At 46.0% G+C, this 22,058-nt stretch overlaps 1 protein-coding gene across 3 annotated transcripts in view; it reads right to left on the bottom strand.

Moving 5' to 3' along the window:
• SAMD11 (sterile alpha motif domain containing 11) overlaps positions 1–22,058 on the bottom strand; it is a 196,198-nt gene that overhangs the window by 72,321 nt on the left and 101,819 nt on the right. For all 3 annotated transcript variants that reach the window (XM_071767379.1, XM_071767377.1, XM_071767378.1), the window contains exon 8: positions 5,975–6,153. In XM_071767379.1, coding sequence (XP_071623480.1) covers positions 5,975–6,153 — 179 coding nt within the window. The remainder of the gene's footprint in view (positions 1–5,974; positions 6,154–22,058) is intronic.

Below are 22,058 nucleotides of genomic sequence, written 5' to 3'. Positions count from 1 at the left end.
GGGGGCTCAGTCTCAGCCTTCCATAAAATGTAACTTCTCCTGGTCTCTTGCAGCTGCTGAGATGGGCAGAGGGCAGATAGTGCTCCTGGGTGTTGGGTGAGTGATGAGCACAGCTACACCTCCCAGGTTGGGAACACATCCTCAGAGAGTTCCAACTATGGGGGGAGGAAAATCTCACGTCAAAGGAATAGCTCTGATCCACATAGAGGCAGAGACATCTATCTGCTGAGATGGATAATTAAACACCCATATTTAGACAAATGAATAGGTGAGAATGAAATTAAATCCTAATTATCTTTTGGGGGGGAAAAGGAGAGAGGGATAGGGAGCAGAACCAAGCACTCATTCCACATCTCGGTGCCGTTATCACCAATTAGATTTCTGAGGCTAATGTACATCTTGCTTTAACAGGTTATTCATCCAATTGAAATCAAATTACTAATAATTTGCAAACTATCAGCTACACAAGCCCGTCCTTGGGTTGTATGAAAAGTGGTGAGCAGGAGCTTCACCTTCCTTCCCATTCTCCTATCTCCCTTCTGGGCAAGAAGGGAATTCTTGTTGTTTATTCAATTTTATCCTGCAGCATCCATGAGAAGTATGGAGCCATTTTCTTTCTCTCCCCCCCTCAAATCTATGTCCTCATTAAGACAATGACATGCTTCCTGGCACTCTGGCCCAGGTCCAGCCTTTGCTTCCCAGGGGGATCTTTAATGTATTTATTGAATACAGTGACTGTTATTAAGTGGTGCCTGTTTCAGAGAAAAGGAGAAAGGAGGAAGGAAAGAGAAAGAAGAGGTTTGTAGAGGAAGGAAGAGGGCACTGGCAGCAAATAACCAGGGGAAGCTGTGAAAGAAGAGTCAGAAAGCAGCAGAATATGTCTCCAGCCACAAGAGGGGCTCTGCCTCCCTCCTCCTCTCCAGTTGTAGCAATTAGAGGAGCAGCCTGATTGCCACAGAGCCCAGACACCCCTCAGCCCTGTGCCTCCTGTCCCTGGAGCTGCAGGAGCCTCATCCCCTTAGCCCAGGCCCCAGCCCCGTCCTGCCTTTGGCAGGAGGGAAGAAAGCAAAGTTGTGTGGCAGACCCCAGCAGCAGCAGAGATGTCACCCAGCCCTCAGGTGACACGTCAGGAAGAGGCCACACAGGAGCAGGGAGGCAAAGGCAGAGCTGTGCTGACTGCCCAGCAGCTGCCAGGGCTCGGGGACAAGCAGGTGGATGTGACAAATATAATGGAGGGTGCTTGGGTTTGATCTTCAATCATTTAGGGAGTCAAAGAGCAGCAGCCTTATGGGATGTAAGAAAGATGTTTCCACTTAGAAAGGCAGGCAGTGGAAAGGCTGAAGAGTCACTGCCCATTAAGGCTTACTGGAGTTCTGCAATTTTGTTGTTAGAAAATGGATGCTGAGTGAGGAGAATGCTGTCCTGCTGCTCTGCTGAGCACAGGGGAGGGTGACCTGCCCCTGTCTGGACTCTGTCCATGTTCCTGTGTGAACACAGGCAAGGAGGCAGTGTCCCACCACTCCCTGAGCAAGCAGCTTCATTGCAAATGCTCTCCTGGTTTGAAATAACAGCAACCCCAAGGCAGGCACTGGACACCGGGGTCAACCTGGTGACAAAGCCACAGGAGATTTCAGGGTGTGGGGGGAGTGACATAAAAAAAGAAGGAAAGACTTAAAGGTGTAATGAGGTTCCCCAGAAATATGCTTCATAGTGCACAGACACACCCTGTTCCAGGACAACTTTTGTTATTTCTTGTCAAAATGGCTTTTATTTCAGAGCAACATTTGGCAAGGAACCCAACCCATTGTATGCTCTCATTATACAATCTGCTCCTACTTTTGCTCCCAATCCTCTTTTAAAAAAAAAATAAAATAATTTCAAAGGCATTTTCACCATACATGTCCATCATGTCCATCATTTTCACCTACCATGCCCATCACTCACTCCAGTGGACATGTTTACTGATATCCCCTAAGGTTTCCTTCTGAGATGGGTCAGGTCAAAAATGGTCACCATTTTGGACAGGTCCTTAAGTATTTCTGCCTCTTATTAGCTGTGCCACCCCACCACATTTTGCTGGGGATTCAGACAAAGCTGAGCAGTTCCTAACCTCCCATCTTCAATCTCAGACCTCTTTCACTCTCCTCCCATAGTAATGCAAAAGAGCAACCTCTAAAACAGAAATTATATTCATGCACCCACAAGACAATACTGGCCTTAAACTCAAGAGCATGGGAGGCTCTTACAGTGAAAGATGAACCTTATTTTTTGGCTACACTGGCTTTCCTCTCCTTGGGGATACTTGGAATAACATAATGGAGATCCTCAAGGGCAGACTGAACCTCAGGGTGAAAAGCTCTCCAGCTGCTCCTGAGGTACTGAACTTCTCAGCCTTCCTTGGACTCTCCCAATGAGCACAAAGAAGTTACTGCTCCCCAGACCTCCACAGCAATGGAATTTGTCCTCTCAGACATCCTCCACGTTGCTCATTTTGTGGGTAGGATAAAGCAGAGACTGGTAACAAGAAAGCAGACTGGCAGAACTTTCAGCTAAGCTTGCTGGGGAGAGGCAGCTTGGTTAAAAGTCTGCAAGAAAGGAAAGAGGCTTCATGAAGCCCAAGTTTCTAACTGGGGTCTGCTCTACATAGTTCTTGTTCCAGTTCAACTCTGCCAGTACAAACAAGGCTGGAATAGCTGGGCAGGTGACAGCTCTTCCCAAGAAAACCTTTTCATAGCCAAAGGTTCTCAGCAGGAATCAGTGCAACTGAACCAAACCATCACCACCAGGCAATGCAACTGTTCCATGCAGTCAGTGTCGTAAATGAGCAAGATTTTCAGGACCCCCAAATCTGATCAAAGAAAAAGGATTTTCCTCTGCAATGCTGTCCCAATAATCTTCAGAGCTGAGTGCTTACAGTCTGGGTATCAAGCTACAGTATCAGGCTCAGCAGATGCTCCTGGTTACATGAGACAAGATTTTAAGCCCTCTGTCTTCCAGACAGGAGGCACCACACAAAGGCTGCTTAGCACACCCTGCAAAGCAGGCTAAGGAGGACTAAGGAGGTCTCACTACAGGATGAAAATGTTCACCTTTAAGCCTGGGTCACCTGGATTTCAAAGCAGATGAGCCAAGTGTGAGGCTTGGTTTCCTTAACTACCCACGTGCAAGGCAGCAAAGTGACAGTGCTTGGCAAGGTTTGGTTGTGAAGAGGCACTCTCACCACTGGTAGTTACAGGTTTTTGTCCTTTCTAGGACAGCAAGAACACCATGAGGCAATGTTTTGTCTGCCTCAGACCTCCTCTGAGGACCATGGGCAACTGCCTAAGATTACAAAGGAAACCACTGCCAAAGACTAAGCTGAGGGACTAGCCAAAAAACTGAGCTCCCAACTCCTGTTCTAATCCCTAGAGACTTTCCTTCACCAATGCCCAAACCTCCAAGTAGCAGACAGCATTCCCTTGGGCCAACAATGGAAGGAAACAGTCAATATAAAGAAACTGGGAATGAGAGAAAGAAGAAAAGGCAAACAAAGATATGGTGTCAGTGCCCATAGCATTCAGCTGCAAAATCTGGAGTTCTTTCATCCCTCTGAAAAAAGATGATGTTTAGAAGACCTGTAACTACAGGAAAATAAAATTGTTCAAAGCACCACTGCAAGTGTTTGCAATGGCAAGCACAGGTGTGCCCAAGGGCCATCCAGGGGTACCAGAGGAAAGAAAACACAGTTTTGCTCAAGCCCTGACCTTGTTTTCCTGCTATCACAGTTTAACCTATTTCTTCTCAGCAGGATCCAATAAAACCTCAGCCCAATCCATCACCAATCGGGGAGGATCCAACAGGTGAATTAAACCCAGCAAGCAGATGGGGCACTGTCTCTGCCAGCCCCCAGCTGTCATGTCTGTGAGCTGTCTGGCCTCCTCCACGCTGCCTCTGTCCCTGGGGCCTGTCCTGTCACACCTTCCACCCCAGGCCCTGGGCTGCTAATGACACTGGGAGCAGAGCCAGGGCTGGGCAAGAGCAGGGTGGGCAAATCTTCTGCCACTCACTGCTCTTGAGCAGGTGGAAAGGGCCACGCTGCCTCCTCTTTGGGACAGGAGGGTCAGGGGACCCCATTTGCAAGGGACAAAATTCTTGGGATTTGATGGGATGCTGATGGGAGGATGCTGAGGGATGCTGAGGGATATGAGCAGTAGGTGTTCAGTTCACTGAGCACTGAATTATGTTCTCCTTTTTCTGTTCTTCCTGCCCTCCCCAGTGTCCTCTGGCCTCTGTTTGCCCCAGCACTTCTAACTTTCCCCCCACACCTCCCAGGAAAAGAAAAGGAGAACAACTGCACCAAAGCAATGAGGGTCTAACCTGCCTGGTAAAAATCAGGCATTCCTCTAAGGAATCCAGACAAAGCTTAAACAAGAGACCTTCAGGCAAACTGATTGAAAAGTACTCAAGAGCACAGAAATGGTAAGCTAGCTAATAACTATGAAGTATTTTTACTTCATTTCCTAATAAACAAGGCAAAGCAATTACAGTAATTAAAGATTTAAGATAAGAGCACTTTATATTTGGGGGGCCCAGCATATCAATTATACAGTTATCATGTTGTTTTCCCTCCTAATGAGACAATCTAGGACTATAATTTCACAGAATTAAAAGCATAATTAAGGGGGGCAGGAGAAGAAGGGCAGTTTACCAAAACTGATTAGGAGGGTTCCCTCTCCTGTGTGCTCCTGTGTGCATGCACAGCACAGATGCACTCCCCAAACACCTTTTCATTTCCAAGTGATAACCTCAACCAGAGCTGCTGGACAGCTGCAATGATAAACCCAGACTTTAATTACAGGCAGGTTTTATGAGAAGAGCTGGTTACTCTTTTGTCTCCCTGCTCTGAAGCTCTCAGCTGCTGAACGTACCAGCACCTGCTGGAAGGCAAGGGGGGAAATAGCTTATCTACTGAGGAGCAAGAAACACATAAAACATAAGAAAAGCAATTACATGCCTTTGGCTTCTGCTCCTCTGTTTTTACAGGACTTGTCTTAGAATCAGAGTGATTTTCTGCATCAGAGGAAGATGACAATCAAGATGAGTTGCAATGATATGCATGGGAGGCTGAGACACAGTGCCTTCAGGTATTTATTTTCCTGTAGTTACAGGTCTCCTAAACATCATCTTTTTTTCAGAGGGATGAAAGAACTCCAAATTTGGCAGCTGAATGTTAAGGGCACTGAGACCTTATGTGAGAGCCCAAGTGACAGTGACCAGAATGTAATTCAAGAGAATCCCTTCACCTCTGCCTGCAAGATTCCAGGATTAATGTACATGGCACTGAGAAAGACACAAACAAAATCTGTAAGTATGCAGGTAAGCCTCAGTATCTGAATGATTCTTTGCCCCCTCCAACTCTATTATTTCTACTTTCTCACTACAGAGGCAGATTAATGAGACAAAGTTATGCTTTTTGACCCTTTTAGTCCAGAACATACACCACCACCATGTCTGCCAACTTCCCAAACTTTGTTCCCCTACATTAAATTATCCAGATTATGTTACATCAGAACTTGGGAAGAATTGAAAGCAAAAGGCAGGACTTTGGACCCACACACCTCTGTGTACTTTCAGACTATGTTAAGCCCCACAGATGATTTCTCAGCCATGCACAATCCGTTGGCCTCCCCAGGCACATAAAGATACAGAATGCTGGGCAGAGGGTGAAACTGAATTTACAGTCTGCAAACACAGACATCTCAAGTGCAAACACAAGGCCTGTGGTGCAAGGCTCCACAGAGCCCTACTCACCCCCCAAAGGAGAGTGAGCAAGAAGCAAAGAGCACCCAGTGACTCTTTCTGAGCTATAATAGGACATTTGCACTTTAATTTCAGGCCCTGGAGGTGACTCCCCTGGGCAGGACAGCCACCAGGGCTGCTCACCTGCTGCCCAGTTTTCTCTGTCTTTGCTCTTCCCTCCCTGGCAGGAAAGTACCTTCTTTTCATGATACTGATGTGGAGATCCTCCTCCTGCTTTACTTCAGGGTGTTGACCATTGCTCTTATCACTCTCTTCGCTGTCATCACTGTGTGAGAAAATGGAGGTCAGCTCTTTCTTCGGGATCCTGGTTGGGGGTAAGGGGATTGTCCTCTTCTCTGCCAGGCGACCCCGGTTCTGGAGCAGGGGGGAATGAGTTGGGATGGCAAAGGGCAGGAAGAAAAGAGAAGAAAGCAGAAGAACTTGGTTAGACAATCCAGAAGCAAGCAGCTCCTCTCAAATGTCTGCCCTGTGAAGGCAATGCTGTCAGTAACTGGAGGCTTCAGGCTGATGTGCTGCGTGGGCAATGGGTAGGTTCTCTTTGCAGAAGTCTTTTCAGCAGAGGACTATCTGTATCTGCTTCTTCCAGGTCTGATGTTCAAGTCATGCACTTCTAGCCTCTCTCCACCTCTTCATTCCTAGCTCACTCCTCATCCACACCAACAGGAAAGGAAGATGGCAGCAGAATTTGGCACCAGTCCCTCTCTCTAGAATATTTGCTACTGAATTTAGCACATGAACATAGCAGAACAGGTTAAATGAAACCTTTCCCAGCAGCATGAGCCAGATAATCCAGAATACTTCTGACTGCAAAGGGAAAACTGCCCCTGCCAGCCAGCAGCAGGTTTGCCTCTCACACCAGTGAGGCCACAGCAAACTCAGCCTGGACTGAGCCCACTTTTCACTGCTCAGCTGCATGTTCAGTCAGATTTAGCAGGCTTTGCTTTGCACAGAAATGTTCCCTTGGTGGTCCTGGCAGGGCACTTCCCTCAACAATTCACTTCTGACAAGATACAAATAAACAGAAACATTCCCAGGAGGCAAAAGCTGCTTTTTCACTGCACGTGTATTTGTGTACAGAACCCAGCACAGTTTGACCCTGCTCCCAACCTCTCCTCTGCAAGGAGTGAGAGTGGCTGAGAGATGACTCTGTCCCTGCTCCCTTTGTTCCTGATCCACAAGAGGACACAGCCACAGGGACCCAAAACAAGAGAGGGCAGTTGGGTTTTTAGCTCCCACCACCACAGAATGTTACCAGCACTTGGGGGTTTTGGCTCTGTCTGTGACTGACCACGACAGAAATGCAGAACATGGGCACTTGGAGTGGAAAATACACCTTGGGGAGCAGGGAGACTGCAATGGAATTGTCCCAGAGAATTTAAAATGTTAGCAAACAAAATCATGAAACTGGGAAGGGAAGCAGAGCAAGAGGAGGTGAAGCACACAGTTCTTTTAGGGCAAATCACAGACAAGAAACAAGTTTTAGGCAAGGATTGGAACAAAAGGGAGGAAAAAAGTGTGTGAAACAGTAAGTGCAGAGTAACAGTCAACTAATAACAGTTTCTCTGAAATATCAACTCCAACATCCCAAAGAAACCTGGAAAAATGAAATCATCCTAGGAGAGCCCACCAGGCTCTTCAGGGGAGGATGGAGCAAGACTAAGTGACAGAAGAGCCCATGTTTTTTTAATTAAACAAATTAAGAACTCTCCACAAATACAACCCCCCCCCATCCTAGTTTACCTCTGTAAATAAATTTCAGTTCTGGTCATTAAGGGGAGTCCTAAGTGTTGTGATAATTAGTTAAATCCATCTGGAAGGCATCACCCCAAGGAGGCACGTTTGTTTTCCCATTCTGATGCTCTTCTAAGCCAAGAGCACATCTGTCTGTGAACAGCAGACACCCCTGGGAGAGACAAGCAGTGAGCCAAACTGGCTTAAAAATGGGAATACAAGTGTGCACAGGGAAAAAAACCACACACCTCCCTCTTGAGAGAGATGTGAAAATTCAAAAAGGTGGACAGCAGCAAAGGGAATGCTCCTACACCTCTGAGTACCCCAAGTACAAAACTTGGAACAAGCTGCAACAGGCTCTGAAGTGAGTCCAAATGCCCAGGACTTGGCTACAATGAGAATATCATTAATGCAAAAATTTGGGGGGGACTCTCAGAGCCCCACCTGCATAAAGCAAATTGCTGTGGTGTAAGGGGCCAACTACATGTCTGTGACAACAAGCAAATGCTTTCCCTCAGCCCTGTGGGCTCCTCCCTACACAGTTGCAGGGATCCATTCACACGGGAGCACAGAGGTTTCTCACTGTCCCCTGCAGGAAAATGCAACGTAAGTTGTGTGTCCTGCCCTTAACTTGTTGTGTACTGGGTACATTTCCACCCCTGGCCCCTTTCCTGCTCCAGCACATTCAGAGAAGTTGTGCAGGGCTCACCCTCTGTCTAAAGCCCTCTCGGTAACTCCAGCACAGCATTAAAAGGGCAGAAGGGAGAAGAAGTGAGGGTAAGGAAAGGAAAAGCAAGGAAGGCAATATCTGCACCAGATTTCTGTTATGTTATGGGAAGCCAGAACTTGATATCAGCATGAGCTTTATCATCCCAAAGCTTTATGTATTTTTCTGAAGCTGCAACTATCATAACAATTAAAGGGGGAGGGAGGGTGTGCAAATTTCCAGTTCAAAATAATTGTAATTCCCTCTCTGCTGTGACTCCACAAGCTACAGAACACGGCACTGATCAGATCATACAAATCATTTTATGGCCATTATGGTCCCTTTAAGCAGTTACCAAGTCTCAGTGACTGCCCAGGGACTCATCAGCCCTAACAAGAGTGAGAGTACAGCAAAAAGGGAGGCACTGAACTTAAGAGAAACAGCCCCCCAGCTCAGGAACACAGGTTTCCCCTTTTCCCCTGCTCCTCAGAATGCTGCTTCTTGGTCCTTCTGTAAATTCCATCCTCACACCTAAAGCTGCTGCATTTTTATACACCTATAGATGTAGTACACAAACACCTATATCCAGATCTATTTAGGTACCACCTAAAGCACAGAGAGCTTCTTCCCTTAGAGGCCAAATGAATGGGAATGGAAAAGGAAAGAAATCCCTGCTCCCAGACAACCTGTACTGCACCAGAGTGCTCCCTGCAAACACCTGCATGCCAGCACTAGCAAAGCCTTTTTGTTTGGAAGTTGTGCTTCCTTTGTATTTGTCTGCCATTAGGTTTGGGGCAATTTATTTATTTATTTGTCTATTTATTTATTTATTATGTTTCTCCATTCCCAGAAAATTAAAATAGACTGAGCCAATCAATTGTGTCTTTTGTGCTCATCTGTAGTCAGTTTTGAATCAATTGCACTTTCTTAATCTGTTTAGAGGCATTCACTAGTAGATACACATTACTTTTAAATTAAGCACAAAGGTAGCCAGAAGCCTGGTCCAGAACCTGCTACAATCAATTGTCTTTCCATTGACTGGAAAGGGCACTGGTCCAAGCTGCAAATAAAAACCACTCCTTTGTGAGCCACATTCCATCTGAGGGATCATTCCTATGACTCTGGCTTTTGCTCCCTTTGCCAGCTGCACACTCAGCTTTGAGGGCAGGGCTGAACCTACAGACCTGAGCTGTATATTGAGGTTCCTACAGTTCCTCAGATTCAGGGTTATCAACCATCACTTGGCAGGTAATAAAGAATGCACTTAGCAGAGCAGGGTTATGTGCAAGAATACACCCAGAGACTGGAGTGGCAATGCTCTGTATGTGTGGAGGCACATTAGGATTTATAGATATTTGATGTGAACCTCCTCATCTCACATTTTAAAAGCTTCTATTTGTGTGACAGTGTCACTGCAGAGTGACCTCCTGTATCCATGGGATGCTGCTGCTTGAACCATGAGCCCTGTAAGGAAGCTTTCAGGTTTTTAAGAAGAAAACTGCCTCCCAATTTGTTGATATTCGCTGGGGTGTCTGATGCTTGGGAAAAAAACCCCAACAACAGCCACCTACTCCAGAGCATGAGGTGTCCTGGGACTCTGGCTCCCCCCTGGCAAATAACTCCAGTGTTACACAGAGGAGGAAAGGGCAAGGTGTGCTTTGCCAGTTGGTTTGCTGGAACTGCTCAGGCTGTTCTGGCCAACGGGTCAGAAGCAGCATTTTTGACAGGTGCAGAGCCAACAGCTGTCAGTGCAGGTTCAGCAAAAGACAAAGCACATGTAGGGGTAAAACCACCTTACAGCTCAGCCCTGCCCTGGGGAGTGAGGCACAGGGTGGGCTGAGGAGCAGATTTACCCCTGAGAGCAAGGGGAACACAGGATCCCCACTGAGGTCCTGTCCTTAATCAACAGTGTGGGAGACAGGCAGCCCAAACTCTGCTGCTGCAGAGCTACTGCAGAGGTGCTCACCCCTGCCCTGCAGCAAACCCTCCAGCAGCCCCCTCCATGCCTGAGAGGAGCCAAGGCTCTTTGCTTCCAGGACAAACACAGACACAGCTCAGTGGAAACCTCCTGAGAGCTTGCACCTTCCTTTTTGAACACAAGGATTTCCCCCACCCCTTGGGTAGAGAGTGGGGGATGGAGAAGAGAACATCACTCACCCTCTCTTCAATTAGTCTCATTAGAAAGTAAACCAGTTCTGTAATTCTAGGGAGCTTTTACAAGGCTGAGTGTTGAGGGAACTGCAGAACTGCCTCATCTATTAGGGCTCCCCTTTATACATTGTTAAAGATTAATTTTGTGGGTTATGATACCAGTTGGAGTTGGAGTCAATAACCCTCTATTCCCCAGGCACATCAGTTACCCACCCAGCTCTCCCTCAACCTCCTGGGCTCTTCTGACACCATTAATTGCTTTTGTTGCTTCTCAAAGTATTGTCTGGGTGGGGGGTTGCTTTGTTTTTAAAAATCACAGGCAGGAGTATTTCCTTTCCGCAGGAAAAATCAGATGGGGACTAACACACAATTTCAAGTTACCGATTACCCGAGACTAGAGATGCAACTACAAGTTAAAAAAAAAAACAACAAATTAAGAGCCTGGGAATAGTGGTTGGTTACCTGAGAGGAGAAGCCTGGAAGCCCAATCATTCTGTCCTGGAAGCAAGGAACCATCAGACCAATGGAAAAGAAAATAATGGTGATATTTCTTCCCTTCCCAGAGAGCTGGGGGGAAAATTCCTCTCTGTGTGGCTAAGCAAGGTCAGTAGAGTTACAAAATAAAATTATTCTCCCCCCACCCATCCAACCCCCTCATAGCTCTCCCCTGGAGCTGTGTTCTCCCAGCCAAGAATACCAAAAACTGAGCTGTTGCATAAGAGCCCTTGGGAGAGCTTGCAGATGGAAGGATGGGCAGAGAGCAGAGGACTTGGGGGAGAGACAGGAAGGGAGGGTTAGGAAAGGTTTCCTGCCCTGGGAGCTACTGCAACAAGGTCAAAACAGCTGAACACCCTGGTGTGACATTCAAAGTCAGCCAGAAAAGGAAAGATTCCTCACAGAGAGAGTCCCTGGTGAGCATTTAATTGATCCCAGCAATGGAAAGGCCTCTGTTAGGAGAGCTGCAAGGCAAAGAAAAAGCTTCATGGAAAGAAAAATGCACATGAAAGCAAAGTGTTTGCCAGTCCTCAGTAACTGCCAGCCAACCTCAGGACAGCTGATCCCATGAGGAATTGACCCAAGAAGATGAACAGGTGAAATCCCCATGGACACCACTTCTTCAGCATCAGTACCAGAAAAAAAAAAAACAAAAAAAACCACCAAAAACCTCTTTTTAAGGTTATTTACATGCCTGCTATTCAACTCTCCAAAATAATTTCTATTAGATTTAAAAAAAAAAGAAGCAACAGCACATGATGCATTCTGTCTGTGTAAGTAGATCTGGGAAATACAGGGAGCAGACAGGGAATGCTGGGGGGAGGCAGAAGGGGAGGTTTGTGTGCTGCCAGTGCTGGGAGCTGAAGAATGCTAAATCTTTTCCATATGTGAAGGAAATCCTCAGGCCCAGACAGCATTTCTCTCTCTTTTTATTGATAATAAAGATAGGGAAAAGGAAAGGGGGAGGTTTTGAGCGCCTGGAATATTTTTCTTTTACTTTATTCAAATAATAAACTGAAGTGAAATGGCTTTAATTAGGGAAATTACACAGCAGTGGAGCCCACACCTCTCCCTGTAGGATAACTGACAGAGTTTGCATTTACCTTTCAGCTGTGATTAGTGTAAACACCTAAGAAAGGGGCAGTTGCCTTCCAGGATAATCCTCCACTCTCCCCTGGGCCTTCATTAGCTGTCCTAGGCCAACGTGCTACCAGGCTGACTGTTTGGGTAGCAAACCCGGGACAGGAGCAGTTCTGCTGCCCTCTGCTCACCAGCTTCTCCATCAAACCTGAGGTCAGTGGCAGAGGAAGCTGTCCAACCTCTCATCTCCTGCTCCAGCATTCAGTAATGAAGAAATGAATAAAACAACAGCCATCAGGCCTCCTGCTGCATCTGTTTTTCTGCCTCCCTGTCAGCAGCAGCCCAGCCCTTTAACATGACCACTAATAGGTTTATTATTTATTAGCTCTTCCCAGTGACACCAGTGTGACACACTGGAAGTTGTTCCAGTAGAGGAGAGAGAGCCCAAAGTACCAGGGGAGACAGAAGGGAACAGTGATGGTCAGGCAACAGATGAAGGTGGTACAGACCACAAGGACTCCTCCAGGTTTTGGGGACCACTTCATCAGAGTTTTATGAAAGGGATTTTCAAGTTCTGGCACTGCCTGGAGGCAGTTTGGCAAAAAGAGCTGGAGCCAGGGGGACAAGGGATTTTGGGAATACCTGCAGCCCAGAAGGCTCCCCAAGGCTACAACTCACAGTTCCTCATTACCAGCTTTGAGTTGTCGTCAGCTGGCTCACACAGAAGCTATCAATTCCAGTCCAAACAGTCCAGGCCCGTTTTTAAGGTATTTTATCTTCTGAGAGAGAGAGAGAAGGAAAAAATAGCAGTGGAGAAAATGAGCCTTCCCCACCTTTTCCCTGTTTGATCCCAGGCAAATCTCCCTGCTCCCAAAAGCCATGGGTGACACTTTCTCTCCTGTGTCCCTGTTCCTCTGTACTGTTCATGCTGTCAGCTCTTTGGAGCAGGGAATCAGGCTGTGCACAGAACCAGGGCTGAAGGTAGGGCTGTAGCTGGAGAAAACAGATTGAAACTAAAAGAAGGTTACACAGAGGGGAAGCTGCAGCTCTTCCCATCAATATTAACAACATTATTTTCTGAAGCCCTAAAGAAACAGATGAACAAGATCTGTGAACAGAAGGGAACATTTCCCATTTATTACCTCTGAGTGAGTTATAAAGCCTAAAGGATAATTTGTTAATAGAGTGAGAGCTGTGCTTTTCTGGAAAAGCCAACTGGAATTCCCAGTCTTTGAAAGGAGGTAAGTCTAAGATAGAAAATCTATCAGACCTTTGAGCTACCTGTTTTCAAAAACTCTTTGGAAGAAAGCTAAAAAGTGGCCTAGCCTTTGTTTCCTGTGTCTGATCCACATCAAAGAACTTTGCCCATTTCAGTCTGAGGTTGCAAAGAAGGATGAAATTTGAAGCCAGATCCTCAGGCAATGTAAGTCAGTAGTAATGGAGTAAAAGTCAATTTTCACCAGCTGGGGATGTGCTAAACTGATGCCATCTCCTAAATATAAGCAAAACTTACATATTTTTCTCTATTTTTTTTTCCTTTCCTGCTCCTCCTCTCTGGTGAAAAGACAAGGAGCTAACGGGCACGGATGCTTTCAGACATTTTCCCTTCTTTTCCCACTCCTCACGGTTGTACCTTTCAAGTAACAGAAAGAGCACAAAGTAACTGTCCCTCATTCCCCCAGGTATTAGTGTTTCACTCCAAAGTTTCATTGCATCAGGTCCAAGAGAAGACAGGCTTTTCCAATGAGGCTGAAATAATTCCTCAAGAGGAATCTAACTGGGCTTTATACCTTTTATTCTGCTCTGGAAACACATGCTTAAAGTATTTCTTTGTGATTCTTGAGATTTCCAAGTGTGGCTTCCAGCCTGCTCAGCCTCAAGGAGACAGAGCCAGGCTCTGTCCAAGTCCTACAAGACTGAGGACCAACTGACACTCTATCTTTTCCCTGGTCAGAGTGCAATTTCTGCTTCAAATTCTTTTCTGAGCTTTTTTTTCTTTCTTGATAAGTCTTCACAGTTATAAAAAGCAACTTTCACAGAGATCAAACAAAAATGCTGAAGAGTTCCTCCTGAAATAAATGTTGTTGCTGTAACAGAACCAAACCAGGCTTTATCTAAACAATTCCCTGGGTTTTATGAAGTTCAGTAATTATTATCTTCACTTACTGGGAGAGATAGACTTGGATTTGTTGAGAGTCAACCTCTTCTTTGGTTGTCCACATTGAGGATTTTGCTGCTGCTGTAGTTACTGTGCTACAGCTGGTTCCTTCATAAAAATCAGATCCAACAGCAGCCTACAAGCTGGGCTTCCAAAATACTCAAGTGCCCCATAATCACTGGTGACTTAAAAATGATAAAATGCTGGGGGACCCCCAGGCTGTCAGTCCCTGACCCCAACCACACTCACCTCCAACACCCTGCTGTTAGTCTGACCCAGGAAAAGCCTCATGTCTGTCCTCACCCCTGGACCACTCTTGTCATGGGCAGGCTGAGATGGACACTAACGAGAGGGCAATTTTTTTCAGCTTAAAAAAAAGTTTAAAAATTGATTTCCCAGCAGCTTCCTTCAAAACTGAAGCAACCAAATGGACGAGAGTAAAGTAACAGCAGCAGCTCCTCCACACAGTGGAGACTGAGTAACCAGAGCTTTGTGTTCCATCCCAGTGCTCCCCAGGGAGGCTGGTGCCAAAAATCAGCCACATCTGCCTCCCTGACAGGACCACCCAGCAGCACAGCATCCTCCTGCCTGCCTGCCTGGCTGATGTGCCTCCTCAACAACCTGCAGCCCAAGCCTTCAGCTGACACCTGCACAGAGATCATTCAGGCCAGAGAAAGATCCACAGACTCTGGGGTTTCCAGCACTGAGGAGGATCAGAGAAACCTGAGGAGAAAGCTGCCACTTCCTGAGGGAGCAGCAGCCAGGTCTGCCCATAGAAGTTTTCTCAGAATGACTCAACCCCCCCCGACAGCCAAGCAAACTTTGAAAATCCAAAGCAAACAAGAAAACTACAAATACTAATTAAGGAGTTGCTGCCACTTCTGCAAGAAAATGCCCGGTGCTGAAATAGACATCATGCTCTGAAACCATCACACCAAAACACAAGACATGCAAGCTCAGGAACTAAGTCATCCAGAGAGGCCACTGGAGAGCCAGGAGTTGTCTGCTGCTCTTCCAAAGCCAAAGGGACAACACATTCCCATCCCCTGCTTTGTCTCCCTTCCCCACATCCCTCCCACCCCCCAACCACCACTCGGAAAACCGCTGCTTCCATTTCCACTTCATGATTTGCCTGCCACACCTGGGGGATTTCCCAGCAAATTGCATTACTTTATTTGGTCAATTGGCCTACAAATTGATTTTCCTGTACAAATAATGAACATTTATGGTTATTTTCCCCATAGACTGCTTTATTTTCCATGTAACAAAGACTGATTTCCTGCAGGTTTTGAGACCCCAGCGTGTGATCTGCAGCTCCTGTGACCCCTGTCTGAGAGGTGGCAAGGGCACAAAGCAGGGAGGGTTTGGGGTGGTTTGTTTTGTTTTTTTTCCCTTATGCCCTAATGGTACAACAGAGATGACAGCTGGAAGCAAACACTGGTATCAGGCCAAGCAATTCTACTACATGTTCACTATGGGAATAAATTGTATTGTTTTAAGAGAGTCCTGGGATGAGCCAGCCCCAGGTAGGGATGGCAGGAGGCTGCAAGCCATCCCAGGTGCCTTCTGTGCCCACCACATGCCCAAAGTGTTGGAAATGGCAACCCCTGCTCACTGCAGCCTCTGGGGACATTCTCTTAATAACATTTTTGTGGAGGGAAAGGGAATAAGATCAGGGAAAAATAGGTTTCTAGAAAATCCACTGGGAGTGAGGTGACCCAGCGTGATTTGTGGGCAGGGACAAGAAGTGTTGTTCTGTGCTCATCTCCCTAGAGATGCAGAGCCAGAGCAAGAGTTCCACAATACATTTCATTTCCACTAATGAGAAAACGACTTTTGAGACAGAGCCTGGAGCAAGTTTTGAAGGTCAGTCCTGCAGGTGTGGAAATGAATTGGACTGGATCAGGGTCCCAACATAAGTGATTCTACTTAAAGACCACAACGGATTATTTGTGTGCATGGAGGGTTAACAGCCTCAGGGCTGTGATGTGTGTGTGTGTGTGTTTAATTTAATACATTGTGATGGCTGAGGCTGCTAGGGACAAAGGCCTCTCAGACCCTGCACTGTGGAGAAGCAAAGCCAGGGAGGTTTCTTAGGTGAAGCTGAGAGTGAGGGTGGACACAGAAGAGAAAGTCAATTATCAGTTATAAGTCCTGACTGCCTGCAATTCCCCTTCCCCAGTCCTCCACGTTTGGCCCATGAAGTCTGCCTTCAAATCCAATAAAAAATTAACTGGTTTTGAACAATTACTAGACATGCCTCCTCAGAGTTTTAATACGTGCTCTCCAGCTGCAGCACTGAGTGGAATTAATGAGAGGAAGGAGAGCCTGGGAGTATCAGGCATGAAGCTAAAGTCATGCCAAATTCCTGCTTAGCTTCTTCAACTCCGGGGAATCCCTCCCTTCTTCTTGGCACTGCTCAGGACTGACATGCCCCCAGCCCAGCAAGCAAGGCTGAGAGCACCAGGAAGAGGTGTAGCACAACTGAGGGGGGTAACACAAGCTAGTGAGGGCAAGGATCAACCTCCCACAACTTACAGGAACAGTGTGCAGCTGCCTCACTCCATGGTGCACTTTTATGGGCTTCCAAGGAACTGCTGGATGGCAGAACATATCTGAAAATCCACCTCAGCAGAGAAGTCAGTGCTCCAAGATGAGGTTGCTCCCATACTCCATTCCTACTTGGAAAGCAGTTTACACATGCTCATAAAGTGGGCCAGGAGAGAAGGAACCTAATGCAGAGACATTAAATTGAACTGCCTGGCTCTGGTGCTTTGAATAAAAAAATAAGGTGTCACAAGGGATGAGCAAAATCAAGGTATAAACCACAACTACTCACAGAAATGTGCAATGAGTTGGCTCAGCACATTAGGAGCAACCTGTGGAGGTGCTGCATGATTTACAATACATCTGTATATACAAATATAACACTGGGAAATAAATAACCAACAAATCCAGTGGCTTTCCAATGAGTACTGAATGGAAGAAGGGAGTGTTTGGAGGTTGTTTGTTACTAGGGGGTGTTGGGAGTTGTATGTTTTGAAGATAAACACAAGGGAAATAAAAAAACCAAGCCCAAACCCGAAGAGAGGTAAATAATTCATCAAAAGAATAAAAACAAGAAGCTGGAAGGAAAAAAAAGAAATACCAAAGGGAAGAGTTTTCTGAGCAGGTGAAAAAAAAAAACCAACTTCATCTCTCATGAGAGTGAAAACCAGAACCAAAATTAATTAGGAAAAAAAGCCTGGAAAACTGGGGAAAAGGGGGGAGCATTCTTTTAAAAGGGAAACATTTTGTCAGGAAACTGGTATCTCCCATCTTGGGCATTTAAGCATTTCCCTGAGGTGGGAAACAAAACACAAAGCCTGCTGCTAAGCTGCTGCCAGAGCCAGTGTGGTCTGATGTGGCTCCCAGCAACACTCCAACCATGGTCAGAGACTTCAAGGCAGTCCCATGAAGAACCAAAACTGCTCACACATCCAACACTTGTGCTGAAGCATCTCTACTAGGGTTTCCTTTCACCCCAAAGCCACTAAATCATCAAACAGTCTAACGTACAGAAATCCACATTAACAGAACTTGCCCACAACTATTTGTAAGTCTTGTGTAGGTTTTCTGCAGCTTTTTAAACAAAGAACTTCCTCCAGAAAAGGGTCTACTTGGGGAGCTTGCTGGTGGCAACTTTTGCAACTGACATCCACAGCTTTGAACCACAGCACATCAGTAAAACTCTGAAATAAATCCCACACAGTTGTTAGTGCAGACACTTCTGCTTTCTCTTGTGTGAGTCTAACACCCCGGGCTGTGGCTCCTTCCCATCACGTGAATGATGCTGAGCTGTGCTTGGAAAGTACCTGGATGGGATATTCCTGTACCTGTACTCAGCCTGCTGAAAAGAGGGGAAATTTGGGACTCAATAGGTGGCACTCTTCCTTCTTGAATAAATGTACTTGGGTTTACTTTGCTGTCAGGGGTGCTGGAGAGTAAATTTAAGGTCCTGACTTACTATTTACTTGGTGATTTTTCTGGGCCTGTTGAAATAAAAACCCCAGCCAAACACAAGCTTTACTAATTACACTCTGCCAATCCTAATTCCCCTCCTGCAGTTCCAAGCAGCCACAGACTTCTCTGCGGTCTCATGATCCTCTTGTGCACTGTTAAGCAGCTCTGCTTCACCCAGCAAGAGCCTGCATTTGGGAAGTCTGTGAAAGGGAAAGTGAGATCCCACCCTAGACATGTTTCCATCTCTTCTTCCTCCTGCAGAAATCACCAGTTCCAATTAACAGCTTCATTCTTTCCTGCAGACACCCAGGGATGTGGTTTCAAAGTGTTGCAAGAAGCAGTGCAAACACCTCCCGGGCAGGGTGCTGGGGAGAGAGAAATCCTGCTGGAGGATTCCCTGGCTGCAGTTCCAGAGGAAGTCCAGCTACAGGAGTTTCTCCTCTCATTAGCCAAATCCAGGGGGAAAAAAAATAATAAAAGATGTACTGTTTTGTGCCCCTGAGCGACAGAGGACATGTTTTTTAAACCTTTTTATAGGGGCCCTCCACAGGGAATTAGTCATGGAGGTGAGTAATATCTAGGAGCTGACAGCCTAGGAGAGGGAGTACTCACTTGACAGGTTAAGAGGAGCAGGGAGCAGCTGCTATATTTAGGTGCCATTAGCACGCACATGTCTTCACACATTGCTACAGGCACACCTGTGTTCCCCTAGGTCCAGAAGGCAGGGGAGGGGAGCAGATAAAACCAGTACCTTCCTCATTTTTCCCATGGAGGGGGTTAGAAATAAGAAGATTCTCCTCTGGTTTGAATCCTGAAAGCAGACCTGACTTTTGCTCCCCATGCTGACCACCTCCAGAGGCAGCCAGGGTCAGTTCCTTTCTAATCCAAAGAACAAGAGAAAGCTACAGATCACATCTTGCTCCAGGTCTTCTGCTTGCATGGACCTTGCCCCAGAGAGTAGTTTAGGTAATGCAAAAAGCCTGGAAGTTTAGGGGGGAAGCAGGGGGATGCAGCCTCTTTCAGATGGATTTAAACTATTCCTCTGGATTTCTCTCACTTCAGCTCAAAAAAACCCAAAGCAGAATACAAATGTCAAAGTGCTGCACATCACCTGAACTCCACAAAAAGCAAAACCAAAACCCAGCCCAAACACAAATTCTGACAGGTAGACAGAGAAACAGCCAAATTAAGAGTTAACCAAGTCAGGACCAAAATCTTACACCCATTGGTCCTGGAGACAAAAAATCAGGGCTGAGACACAGCTCTTGAAAAGTGAATGCCCAATTAAATAAATTGGGACCAGATGGGAAAATCCCTCCAGACATTTCAAGAGGCTCTCCCGGATCCCCCTCTGCACTGTGTGCAGGTAGGTGAGCATTCCCAAACAGAAAAAGATAAGAGTAAAGCAATGCCAGGCACTCCAACAGGCAGAGATCTGGGTTTGTTTAGACACTTGGGAGTAGCTGGAACTCTAGAAAAATCCCCTCTGGAATCACACTTAAAATTGGGAGGGTAAAAGAAAGACAAGGAATAGTATTTAAAAATACAAGTTAAATGAAAAATAATTATGGATTCTTTAACAAAGGAATTGAGACAGAAAGAAATTCTCACCCCTTGGGAGGCCACTCATTGTTCACTGATTCCCACAGCCTCCAGAGATGTTATTTACTGAGCCCAGGTCAACTGGAAGAGGGATAAGGGAAAGGAGATTAGAAGAGCTCCACCTCCCCTGGAGGAGGACAGCAGTGCTTTATTTTCAGGCAGATCTGTTGTGCTGGCACCACTGTTGCTGCCTTTCTGACCTTGAAACAACTAGACAAGCAGTGAATGTGCTTTTTAAATGAGGAACATCCAGCATGAGCTCCTGAGCTGTTGCCCCTCACCTGTTTTCTCCTCCTCAGAGTCACTGTCTGTTTTTTATTCTTATCTTCCCTCACCTACCAATCTGCAGCTGGAACACAGCTTATTTTTTCTTGAAAATCAAGTTATTTGCTGTCTTCTCTGCAAGGAAACACAAAGTTTGCTAACTGCTCTGTCCTGTCCAGCCAGCTGCTCTCCTTTCATTTACAGGGAAAAGAGTGTTCAGGTTGCAGGGAAACATGACAAGGAGTAGAAGGGAGCTCCCCTATTTCTTGCAAGTCCTTGGAATCCAGGACCTGCACTAAACTCTGTCTTCTGGCTCATCTCCAGCTGATCCTGCCCAGTCACAGAATGCTCTGGATCTGTTGCTGGCTGAAACTCAAAAGGTCTCATTAGCTTTGAGAAGGAATCTCCCAGGCCTCTGTAAGTTGTATCCCACCTCCCTTGCCCACCACCTCATCTACCAGTTCCCTTCTCCAGTGTTGCCAGCCATGGATTTTTCCAGCCCCTTTGGCACAGGTACACACCCCTCCCATCACTGCAGTCACCATCATGCAGAGCCAGAGAGCACTGAGGTCTCTTTCTGGCTGCAGCACATCCTCCTGTCTAGATCAATACTCTGAATTCCTTGGCTGGAACACCACCAAAGAGTCCCCAAACACAACTCCATGGTGTGAGGTGCTGTATAAACAGAACAAAGGAATGAACCTGACCCCAAGGTCTCTGCTGCTTAAGTGAAGACAACACTTGTAAAAATATTTGACAGCTTTTTAACCTCATATTTCCCTGACTTACTCCCTTCTTGATAATTTTCTTGCAAATGCCACAGTGGATATTTCATACAGTGAAACCATTTCTTCTGAAGCGTTTGCAACTGCTTTTGTTATTTTCCTACTGGATTTTAGCCAGCATTTCTGGAACCACAGAGATACATATGTATTTTTTAAACTAATTACTCACACCAGCCATGTCATCTCATGCAGCAGAAAGGGGCTACACTTGACCTTTAGTGAGCAGAAAGGGAGCTGGCACTGCACTGCAGCAGCTCTCTGCAGCTTATTAAGAGGTAATTCAGCAGTAACAAAAGAAAGGGAATTATCTCAAATACATTTCAGGCTGCTTTGGTCAAGAGTGCTTCATCCCAGTTGGGTAAATGCTCTCACCATGCCTTTTGGCTTCCAGCTATAGGAACTTGACTTTTTGCATATGCAAAAGTTAGAAGAAGGCTGTAAATTCCTATGGGGTACACAGGCCAGATGTGCCAAAAAATAATAACCACGATAATGTTGTTTCTAGAATCCTACTGATAACCAGGACCTGGGGAGCAAGAGGGACAGGCTGGGCACAGAAGGCAAGAGAAACCAGAAGCAAACACAAAGTCTGCACCAAGCTTCCCCTGACCTGCAAGTCCCCAGCAGTGCTCAGTCTGTTTCTCAGAATTCTTTGCTGGCAGTGAGGCTCAAACTGGAGACAGCTGAGACATCTACACAGCACACATCCCATGGTCCTGCAAGCACTCAGCTCAGCTCCCTGGCCTCACCATGCTTTATCCTGGAATTAGATTGAACAGGTTTAAGGTGCTGGAAGAGACCTGATTAGGAGAAGGAGGGAGCAGTAAGTTCAAGAGAGAGGGATAATCTAGATGGGCCAGGAAGGCAGTTTTGAATTTCTGACTGTATTTTTATTGAATGCATGGCACTTTCGAGCCAATGACAGGTGTTCTATAAATCTAAAATAATTAAATAAAGTAAGCACAAGCTAAATAACAGTTTTGTATGTGCCATGCATATTTAAATATTCAAATCATGAGTATGATATTAATAAAATATATCAAAGTTCACATTGATATAAACCAGATTTATTGTGCTATATATAGTATAGCTGGGCCTCATAGAATCACAGAGGTGGCAAAAGCAATAAAAAAATAATCTGTTTGTAGGCAAGCAGCCATATTCGTGTTTGATGGGTTCACATAGACAGCCACAGAAAACTGAAAAGCCAGTTTTATTTCCTCATTTTCTAAGACCTGTAGTGAGCAACTACTGCTGGCTTTCTGCATATGACATCTAGAGCTGC

Source organism: Heliangelus exortis, chromosome 23 (assembly GCF_036169615.1).
Source record: "Heliangelus exortis chromosome 23, bHelExo1.hap1, whole genome shotgun sequence".
Taxonomy (NCBI): Eukaryota; Metazoa; Chordata; class Aves; order Apodiformes; family Trochilidae; genus Heliangelus; species Heliangelus exortis.
This window is presented reverse-complemented; position numbering and strand designations above follow the sequence as displayed.